Raw genomic sequence first — 12,083 nt, 5'->3', positions numbered from 1 at the left:
CCAAGGAAATGTATCGCCATGGTGCAGCAATTCCACGACGGGATGCAAGCTAGAGTCCAGAACAATGGTGAAACATCAGATCCGTTTCCTGTCTCAAACAGAGTGAAGCAGAGCTGTGTACTGGAACCAACAATTTTCAGTCTCATGATCTCAGCCATTGTTCTGAGTTGTTGACGTGGGAATCAGCCTCAGATACCGTATTGATGGTAAACTGGTCAGCCTCAGGAAGCTTCAAGCAAAAATATGGCATGACGGGAAATCTTGTATTTTCACACTTGATATATTTTTTACATGTGAAATTATAAGAAAATATTTTTCACATGAAAATAGAAGAAAGAAAAAAGTTAGAAAATTATTTTGTTGGTATGTCTCTATATTTCACACTTGGGTATATAATTAAACAAAATATTTCATTCTTTTTTGACAAAACTTGCTTTATATAGTTAATATTCATATTATCACATCTTTTGCGTGGGAAAATGCGAGACTGATCTTAACATTGGCTATATGATGGAAATGACACACATACAATACCTGCTAGAATTTGTAGCCAGTTATGTAAAAGAAGAATGCGCTTAATATAAACGCCAAGTTAATGTGTTGATAGATGTATTGTGACAGATCGCAGGGTTAAAAACTTACAGAACATAAATCATCAGGAACTGAACACGACCCAGTATGTCGGTAAAATAATGTTGTTTACTCATACACCGACGTTCAATAAAATGTTTTGTATATTAAATCCCTCTCTTAATTTTGTGAACTTTCCCAGGGCTAGTACCTTGCAAATATTTTTATTTCTTTTCCGAATAAAAGAAAGGTGTTTAGTGTGCATGTATCCCCCCCCCCCCCCATAAGGTCAGGTGCCGTGTTCTAACATAAAAAAAGTATTTTGAAACAAAATTTTATTTTGAATTGAAAATCCGTGTACATATGACGAAAGATTTTCCTTTGAACTCGCTGAACTTATTGCTGTCGATCTTTTCGCATGATGCTTTCAGCAACTAATCAATTTACCGTAAGAACCCACATCAAAGTACTGTTTCATAGGGACACAAGAGATGTTTAAATGGATACATTATACATGCTAATGGTACGATACATATACTAAGGTCCATGTTGACGTTAATTCCTAGTTGGAAGAATCTTTTATAAATAAAATGCGAAGTCCTAATAAAGTCGGATGGTTCCATCTACAGGACAAATAAGTTCTACATGTATCATAATCCATTAGCAAATATACACCGTCACTCGTCTATGTCTTCATTTATTACAATCTCTCCCACAGTACAGTGAGACATAAAGAATGGTTGCCTTGTGTCTATGTGGTTTTTTGTTTCTTCTTGGATTAGTCAATGCACAATTCGGTATGTTCTTACATTTTACTCATTCGTTTTTCTATCACATGGATATGATGAAAAAGTCTATTTTGTTCAGTTTGTGCAAGTGTCTTTATCCGGAATATAGACAATTCGGACCAAAGACAATCCGGCCCAAGACAATTCGGCCCCACTTTGGGCCGAAATTAAGACCATTTGTCCCAACTTGAAAGACAATTCGGACTAACTTAAAAATAATTTTAGCAATTTCTTTTTCTTCAAACAACAACATTATTCTTTGCAAGATATAAATATAATTTAAGTGGGACAAAATGTTTTTGATAATTTTTATAGGTTGTAAAATAGAATAGGTTTTAGGAAGAAATTGAACAAATTTATACAAACTAAACAATCTTGATATTCTTCAAAAGAAAATAGTAATATTTCGTAATCTAAATATATATGAGAGAAAACAAATTGATATATCCTGAGCAATCTAATTAATATATATATATATATATATATATATATATATATATATATATATATATATATATAATGGTAAAAAATATACGCATATGCACAACGATCTTTTCAATTTGAGTCTTACGGTCAAATTATCAATATTGATTTACAAAACAATAATACTTAGAAGATGATATTCTACAGAATACATATACATTTTTCAAAGAGTAGCGACACCATGCATGAAATATTACAATAAAATATATTTAATTTTAGGCTTCAGGTTGTAACACTGCTGCTTGTAAGACATACCCGATTGAGCATGAGAGAAAGAGAGACAGAGACAGACACAGACAGACAGACAGAATAATACTGAGTATTTTGTCAGTGTTTAGTTGCTGCAATATGAAGCTCTTACCAGTTAATTTTATTGTTTGTTTTTATTTTTCAAATTGATGTCTTAGTGTGTGCGCGCTTTAACTGAAAGCTTGTCATTATTAGTCAGTCAATGTCGTCAGTCATGTTTGCTCCATTATTCCATATAAACTTGAATAAACTGATTGTCAATCTTGACTGTGGTAGAGAGAGAGAGAGAGACTAGACTCGCACACACGGACACACGCTAAATACTTTGTGCGCGTCTGAAGGCGTTTGTCTGTGCGAGTTATTTTCTCTCTCTCTCTCTCTCTCTCTCTCTCTCATATATGAAAAACAAATTAAATTCTTGAAAGGAAAAAGTGACATTCCCTTATTTCATACATTAAACGCACTATATCCGTGAGGAAAAAATAATTCAACATGGTTATTTTACCTAAAGCAAGAATTTTGAACTATTAAAAAACAAATCATACAAAAATTGTCCAAAACTATTTTTGTCTTAGTTAACTTTCGCATATAATTGTCGTTGGGCCGAATTGTCCAATACCCCTTTATTCTGAACTAGATGAATGGTTTAAGATCTAGTTGAATTTCTTTGTAAACCTGCGTTGCGGTATTTTTAGTCTGAACGAGTATAATAAGTAAATATGGAACAAAAGCTTTAAAAGAAATGAAAATTCGAGAATGTGGAATACATGTACAGTGAATTAAATTTAATAAAACGATTTGACGCGTTAGAAAAAAATGTTAAATGTTGTCTAGATCTGACTCTGCAGTTACAGTTTAAGAAATTACAAAATTTGTCAACATTGGGTCTGAAATAGCATAACGTTCTTGCAAATGCTGTGGCTTGAGAATTGAGGTGCACTTCAAAAGAATATACAAATCTATACATTCAACAATAGATTGTATACTTATTGGAGGGGAAAACCTAAGCTTCCATGTTTTGCTGAAATGTATAAATTCATATTTTCTTAACTATTTGGCAGCTCAATATATATTGATATGTTCTGTAATGGCCTTAGATTTGATAAAAATCAAGATTCATTTAAAATATGATATATAGCAATGAGCTAGTTTGAGTGAAAAATATTGCGAAAATAAAATCGATGTTCTTAGTGATAAAAACAATGGAAAAATGTATTCCATTTGCTATTTATAATATGTCCTGAAATTTATAATCATTAGTTTAATATAGAAACTAACAGACATGCGCCCAAGTTCACCATACACAATGAAGCCAGTTGTTCATTTCCTCGTATTAATAACAATTTTACGAAATTTCAAGTGAGATGATTCAATATCATTAGCATTTTCGGAGAGTAAAATTCAGACATATACAGTAATTGGGTTAGGGACCGAACTTTTATTATGTGGGGAGGGACTTTCTAGCCAGGACATATTTTCGTTCACCAGGAAATAATTGTTTTGTTCAGCTAATGCAACTGTTTTAATGATAGTCCAACAAAACTAAATTTGATCAGCGTCACAACTGAAAGAAAGGATTTAAAATGAAAATATAGTGTTTTTCAAATATGTAAAAATGTAGAAACTATTAGGCGACGTAAGTTCAAGTAGAGGAATTTGATTATACAAACCATTATATGACAATTTTCCCTTAATTCAGATTTTCATAGATTAATATCCCTTCCAAGATCATTATTTACCTCTCGAAGAAATAATCTGACAAAATCAAAAAGTACGAGATATTTCTGGCTGTGGCAAGTCAAAAGGTTTGATGCAGTACAAACCGGATTGAATATCTCCCGATTAAAAAAACACTAACCCAAAACCTACATCCCCTGCCCCTTCCTTAAATTAAAAATGATTAGATCTGAAATCATGTTTACATTTGTCTTGACAAGTTCAATACCTTGTGGACATTGTAGGGATCAAACAACCTCGCCTAGTAATCTTGTGATAACAAATTACCCTGTCAACAAGCCAAGCAATCCTAACACTAACATCGTAAGTGCTGAGCACCAAACGAGGCAGCTGCTAGTATCATTTTTATAAATCTTTGGTATGACTAGGACGTGGTTGGAACCCTCGACCAAAGCGAACGCTCTAACCACTCAGGCCACCGGAATGGTAATAGAAAATAGTAATAGAGGGACAAGCTGTAATTATAGATATTCTACCAGTAAGGGGCGTTTATTACAACAAATCAATTAAATGCTACCAAAATGTAATAGCAATGCTATGTCATATTTTATCCTACAGATACTTTGCCAGGGGAATACATGGGACGTAGAACTCCACACCTCGGGCACACCAGGCATCGTGATGTTGTCATCGATAATGACCCATTGGGCTCACTACCATTTTCTGGGAGTGTCGGACCAAATAGGAATCCATCAGGACAGGGGTTAGTAACTCCTGATGGAATGGTCATAGACCTAGGAACCGAAAATAACTCCCCCTTCACGAACATTGTTGAAGAAGGTAGTAGAATAAGACTGGAAGGAGGATATCCTCCTGGTAGTGAATTGAACCTTGGAACAGCGAAAGAAAGTCTTGGCATTGGTGTTGGAAGACAACATGGTGATAGAGGTTTAGGACTTCTTCAAAGTATTGCAGCTGCTGTTCACCCAAGGGTTGCAGGACACAGACATCATAGGGGTCGATGGGCTGGACGAAGATTTAGAATCGGGAGATATTCGCAAGATAGTCTAGGAAGAAATGGAGGACATCTTGCACCGGAGGAAACCTGGCGAGATGTTCCAGCCAGCCTTGTAGCAGCAGATCAATGAATTCTTTTAGCACCTGGTCCAGGTGATATTGTCGGAGGGAGTATAGGTGGACGCTCGTGAAGTTTCTCATAAAAACCGAACGGCGAAGGCATTCTCGTTGCGTTATTCGTGAAACTCTGGCTAGATTCACATTTTCATTTTTACTGGGGAATAATCTATGTCATGTTTATATATAATTTACAATATTCTGCCTTTATTTTAGGATCAGGTCCATTGTTTCTGAATCTTATGCGATAAATGAAAATATCAAGTAACGCATCACACTGTTTTAATTAGACAGATATTAAGATAATATATTTGTAAGGAAACGAAAACATCACTTGAAATAATGAAATGCAGTTCATCTCTTGAAATCAATTGAAAAAGACAAATCACAAGTCCAAAAATATAGCTTATTCTGAATGAATTCCAATAGCCATCTATGTCCTGTTTTAACACAATGTTGCAATCCCGAATCTATTTTAATCAGTTCACAACTATTCAAAGTAGTGTATATAAAATCCACAAGTGAGTGACTGAAAACCTAATACCAATGAATATTATTAATAAATATTTCCTCTCAAATTATACTTGAACACAACGGGAAATAATTATGTGTTTGGCAGATGTCTGTTTATTCTCATTATCACTTCTCTAAATGTTGATCATTCCAATTGAAATTTTCAGTGTAAGTAATAAAGACTGGGTCTAGAATGTTTCGAACTCAAATGCCATGTAAATATACTATTTGCAACTTACAACCATGGGCAAAAGTAAATCACACTATTAAATATATAGAGCACATCCTCTCGTAAAGAAAAGTAAAGTTTTATACAACGTATCTTTCTTTATAATATTTATACAATAAGCCCATGACATCATTTTAATTACACAAAATATACACAAAGTAAAGTAATATAGTATTTATATACACGTGACATTGCAAGTTATAATTTCCTTTGATGAGTCTAAGGTCAATGGTGTATTCCTGCAGCAGTAAACTGGGCCTAAACGATATCTGATTTTTGGTTTTGATTTTGTTAATAAATGTAATATTACTATGATCACTGAATATAAAAATCGGCGAAGGAGCTTAACAAAAAAATACACTTCAAAATGTTACAAAGCAAGTATCACAGTCAAGCATTCCATTCTCGATTGTAGAATAACGTTCCTGTTGCTTGTTTAGTTTTCTTCAGAACAAATAACATACTGGATGCGCTACACCATTTTATCTTATTTGAATTAATACTCCACCAATCACTACATCACTGGCATTAACATGGATTTTAAATAATTGACTGCAATTTTGGCGCCGAAAAAACTGGTGCATATTTAATTGGAACATTTGTCAAAAGATTGCAGACATTTGTCAGACCAATAAAACCTGGGTTTGTCACTCAACAAATTTGCCAGAGTTTCAGATCTTATGGAAATATTAAAGCAACTTGACTTTGTCTCACAATATGTCCTATAAAGTTGTAAAAGACAAGCAAAGCTAGCTTTAACATAAATCAAACGTTCGATTCGCATTATTGGTTCGATCAATGAATTTCCGAATTGTTGCCAGGTGATATTCCCATATATCATTGTAGTTGAACGTAAACGTTACAATTATCTAGACCAGATATTAACATGTTCATCAGACGCTGAAATATTGCCGGATAGCTTATAATTCCTGGGGGCATCACTTTATACACATAAAGCCCATATGGAGTTTCAAATACTGAAATATGTTTTGGTTTTTCCGTCAAGGGAATTGTCCAGAAGCCTTTACAATGTCAAACCTGGTGACATATTTTGCGTTTCCAATTATTCTTTGCATCTGAAATGAATCCGTTTTAGTGAAACTGTTCACTTGTCTAATGCTATTACATATGCGAAATGTGTTATGTGGTTTGATCACAAGAGTACAAGGTGAACACAGCTTACTTTGATATCGTTGTATAAAAATCATTCTACGAGTGGAGTGTACAGTCTCAACGTCATGGCATATTTTTTCGTTTAGAAACATCAGGAAACAAAAGCTCATACTCATATAAAACTTGTTTTAGTTCACGCCTTTGGTGTTGTTATAGATGTGAAAGTTTCTAGTCTAGATTTAAAAAAATGCAATTTCTGAATTCGGATGATTGGTCAAACCAGTCACTACATACATGTTGCGTTCCATTTATTTCCCTTACAGATTCTATATTGGTTTGTCTTTATTCTTGTATACAATTCCGAAACCAACACATAACCCTTCCTTAACCACATCATAATCAGCGGTCTCTGGTACCGACAGCGAAGTGCAGACTTCATGAGCTTTGCCAGTAAGAACACATTTTTAAAAATAAATCCTAATGATATCTTGACCATTTCAAGCTCACTGCGATTGTTGCAAAGTAAAGAAATATATATCTGCTTTTGTTTCCTATAAGGGGGATACTAAGCAAATATCAAAATATTTCTGGCAACATCACAAAATCTCAACTTTTATGTAAGGAGGAGGGCATTGCCTGCCAGTTCTAATTCTCTTTATCTATATTCAATGTATCTTTTCCCGCTGCTTTTGTATGTATCACTCTTCATTTGCTCTACATCATCCATCTTTCCTCTAGATGAATTTGCATCTCTCTCTCTCTCTCTCTCTCTGTCTCTCTCTCTCTCTCTCTCTCTCTCTCTCTCTCTCTCTCTGCGTCTGCCTCCCCATTTATTTTAAAAATCTCTCTCCATTTGCATTAATACATCTCTTTCTGAATCTGAAACTTCTTTAATTTCGTTTTGATATCGTCTATGAAACAACAGATACAGACTTGGCAATCAAGTCTAAATCACTAATATCCAAAATGTCCTTTCCCACCAAAATACTAAATCAAAAGTTCTTTATCTCCTGAGTTGTTAAAGATGTTCCTGCTTTAGAAAGATTACAATGTCTGGCAAGTTAAATCAATTTTCCTTTCTCACACACACCAACCCATCCTGGATAGGATCTGAAAAAAACGATTGCGACATTAGTCGACATTATGAATGCTTGTTGGTTTCACTTAAGATTTCTCAAAAGCGTGGATTAGAATCTTTACCAGAAACAATGAAAATTACGTCACAAAGTCAAATTAAATATTAAAGACAATTTTAAATGTCTGAAATGTTCTACAGAAATTCATATACCGGACTAACCCCCAATTTCTGTTACGACTTTAGGTCCTGAAGATGTAACATAAAGAAGTAAAATCAACACTTTAAGTAAAGTCAGCAAGTGTTTTTCTCTACAATACAAAGTGAAAATTCAAGAGGCACTTATAATATTGTGAATTAAATCTAAAATAATCATAAACGTCGTAACACAAGTTTAAACATATAGAATGTTCAGAAGGAAATCCAATTGTCTTGAATATCCTGATATAACACAATGATGCTGCCCAGTATGTGTTGAAAGAGTTCACAGTTATTTCAAGTAGTGTGTAAAAATCCAAAAGTGAATTACCGCTCCGGTGGCCTAGTGGTTAGAGGGTCCGCCTTGGATTCGGGAGGTCGTGGGTTCAATCACCGGCCGAGTCATACCAAAGACTTACAAAAATGGTAGTAATAGCTGTCTCGCTTGGCGCTCAGCATTAAGAGGTTAGTGTTATGACTGATCGGCCTGGTGTCAGGATAATGTGACTGGGTGGGACATAACGCTACATGTCTGCGGCATGATGCCCCAGTCCTAGACATCACTATAAACTGCCACACTGCAGACATCGTAGCAATATGGCTGAAAAATTGTTAAAGCTACGTTAAAAAATCAAAATCAAAATATCTCTCTCTCTCTCTCTCTCTCTCTCTCTCTCACACACACAAAGTGAATTAACACTTCATTATTTCTAACAAATATTTTAAATAAATAATTCTCATTGAATTAAATCGGAACGCATCTATAAATTCTGATACAAATGGATTCCCACTGACTGACCTACAACATGAATGAATAATTGACAGACCTACAACAGGAATAAGTAATTTGGTTATTAAATCCCTATTTATGGACAGATGTTTTTTTGTATATGTGAATCATCACAACAAAAAAATTCATGTCTAATTGTAAAAAACAATGTGGATTGAATGTTTCGAAATTAAACGATGTGTAAACATACTATTTACACTATAAAACATACAAGTTACAATTATGAATATAAGTTCAGCACACAGTTAAATATGCATAACAGTAGTCATAGCAGTGCAAATATTTGAATGAACCTAAATGTACAATTAGAATATATAAAATAAGAGTAAACTGAAGACACTTCTTTAAGGAATGTTACTGGACACCTTTTAAAATGCTGATAATAGGGTGCCCTATGTAAATCAACATTTTAGAAAGGATGACACTATGTGGAAATTTATTATTGGAGAAGGTATGGAATCCCATGGAAATTAACATTACGACAACCTGTATGACGGTAGAGTGTAATGTGGGCTAAAATAATTTGAGGCATCGATAATTTAACAAAGATGGGTTAAGATTGGACAATATGGTAATTTGTGTCTTTATGGCATCTTATGGAAAAGTACCACTCTAGGCAGTTATAACACCCTTATGAAACTTTAATGTTGTGGGATATTATAGCATCCTATGGAACTTTACCATTGTGGGAGACAATAGCACTCTGTATAACTTTAACATGACTGATCACTATTGGGCACTATGGAAATTTAACAATACGGATAACGATATGACTTCATATAGGACATACATTATTGTGACTTTGGGACAGCATGGCCCTTTATGGAAATTAGCATTGGATGTTTATAGCCCCTATGGGAATTTAGCATCCACCACACACACACACACAGACACACACACACACCAGACAGAACAGATGAGGGGAAATGGCCTGTAAAATAAAAAATCAACAATATGATTACTTACCACCAATTATTTACACGCTATACACCAGTAATGTAAAATCCTTTAGTGAACGGCACGGTTCCAAATTTACCGTAATATTTTCCACAAGGAAAAGTATTTCATCCATAATGGTATACTTCCGTAAGACCCCATAGCTACCCGTAATGTAAACTTTCAATAGGGTCCTATATCATCCCACAATGTTAAAGCTCCAGATGAGTGCTAGAGGGGCCCCAAAGTTTAATATTCTATAGGATACAATGGAAACCCATCTATGTTAAATTCCTATATTGCTCCATTGTGGTCCATCCATGTTTATTTCACACAAGCCGCCATAATACCTGGACATGGATTATGATGCTGCCAGACCTTTGTCATAATGCTGTCGGGATCCACCCAAAAAAACTTATGTACCCATATTAGTCATAATGCCCCTACAACTAAATTCCACTGGGTTCCAGAGTGTCATACTTTCTAGAAGTTAACAGTGTCATCCTGTTGCTATGGTGCCGATATTTTCCCTATAACTACTGAAAATTCCAAGTGGATACAGTACAGCCTACATGAAAAGAAGCCACTATTTAAAGGACATCTTTTATAATTAGCCAAATTCTAATTTTTCTTTGATAGCTCCCGGTCTAGACTTTTGCGTTTATCTACTCTCTTTTTAGCAAAATAAATACCACAATGCAGGCAATTTTATAAACACAATGAAGTAGTCAACTTTATAAATACCCATAATACTGACACCTTTATAAATAAACCACATTGCAGGCAACTTTATAGATACCCTAATGCTGCCAACTTGATAGATACCCTAATGCAGGTAAATTAATTACACTCCTGAGCTAAAGAAAATTTACTATTATGATGCTACGTTTAGGATATCACAGATTTAATCAATAAGGTTTGCTATGATCCTGTAGCATTTTATACATATACTCAGTTACGTTCGCTATAATCGTGTAGCATATTGTACATGTACTCAATTACGTTCGCTATAATCCTGTAGCATTTTGCACATGTACTCAATTATGTTCGCTATAATCTTGTAGCAATTTGTACATGTACTCAACTACGTTCGCTATAATCTTGTAGCATTTTGTACATGTACTCAACTACGTTCGCTATAATCTTGTAGCATTTGACACATATACTCAACTGCGTTCGCTATCATTCTGTAGCATTTTACTCACATACTCAATCACGTTTGCTATTATCCTGTATGATCATGTAACTGTGATTCGCTATGATCCTGTAGCATTTTATACATAGAATCAATCACGTTCACTATGATCCTGTAGCAGTTTTCTTATCCTTTAATATTTGTGCAAGAAGTTGACAAATATCATTACTAATGCCAAACAAATGTCCTCTTATTATGCAATATATATATATATATATATATATATATATATATATATATATATATATATATATATATATATATATATATATATATATATATATATATATATATCTTTAGAAATAACGTTCCAAAAATATGCGAAATGAGAAAACCCACAAAACCCTCCAATACAACCGAATTTAAAGCCCGGAAAATCATTTGGATATTTTTTGTCACAATAATCATACTAACAAAATATTATCCAAAGATTTCCATACCCACATAAAACAGAATTCGGATAAAATGTGCACTGTAATCCAAACCATCATCGAACCCCCTTTAAACAAATACATATCTATCGTCTCTTTGTCCATACAGCCTGATATTATTTATTCTTTACACACTTACACAAATAAAAAAGAAAGAAAAACATGGAGACACCAATAATACAAGTATAGGTGTCTCGTCTATCTGCAGTAAAACCGTTGGCCAATCATGTGCAATTGTTTAATGTGCCTTAAAGAGCATTTGAAGGCTTGTCAAATCCTTTCTTTCCGTACTGCGTCATAACATGACTGATTATGAATAATGCTGTACCTATACTTCCTTCTCGACCGCATAAATAAGTAGTAGGTCTACATTGACCCAACTGAAGTTTCGTTGATGAATGTATTTATATTTGGATTAACTCAGCTAGATATCACCACGAAAACCTGTGACAAAAGATTGTAAAATAGGACATTAAGCATCGTCATGGTAACTGACTTGATACAAAGTTTCATATATATATATATATATATATATATATATATATATATATATATATATATATATATATACAGCGAAAACTCATATCTTCGTACTTTGTGAACATTGACTCGGATAACCTTGAGATTAATTTCATTGGTAACTCCGTACTATGACTCGTATTGATCCAAGGGATAATTGGTGACAAAGTTTCATGTTCCTTT

At 34.0% G+C, this 12,083-nt stretch overlaps 1 protein-coding gene and 1 long non-coding RNA gene across 2 annotated transcripts; one reads left to right on the top strand and one right to left on the bottom strand.

The window, feature by feature from the left end:
* Positions 1 to 1,275: 1,275 nt before the first annotated feature.
* LOC149775496 (uncharacterized) lies at positions 1,276 to 5,911 on the top strand. The gene is made up of 2 exons (XM_089943051.1): positions 1,276 to 1,367; positions 4,386 to 5,911. Exons 1-2 carry the CDS (start codon positions 1,307 to 1,309, stop codon positions 4,913 to 4,915), a joined length of 591 nt encoding a protein of 196 aa, XP_089799177.1. The 5' UTR covers positions 1,276 to 1,306; the 3' UTR covers positions 4,916 to 5,911.
* A 145-nt stretch (positions 5,912 to 6,056) lies between these two features.
* Positions 6,057 to 11,488, bottom strand: LOC149775495 (uncharacterized). Its single transcript, XR_016416451.1, has 3 exons — positions 11,391 to 11,488; positions 8,361 to 8,630; positions 6,057 to 7,866 (listed from the first exon to the last, which is right to left on the bottom strand). It is a non-coding gene; the product is annotated as an uncharacterized LOC149775495 (long non-coding RNA).
* Positions 11,489 to 12,083: the final 595 nt, after the last annotated feature.

The sequence above is a fragment of the Sinohyriopsis cumingii genome, chromosome 19, assembly GCF_028554795.1.
Source record: "Sinohyriopsis cumingii isolate HCF-2022 chromosome 19, ASM2855479v2, whole genome shotgun sequence".
In the NCBI taxonomy this organism is placed as follows: Eukaryota; Metazoa; Mollusca; class Bivalvia; order Unionida; family Unionidae; genus Sinohyriopsis; species Sinohyriopsis cumingii.
This window is presented reverse-complemented; position numbering and strand designations above follow the sequence as displayed.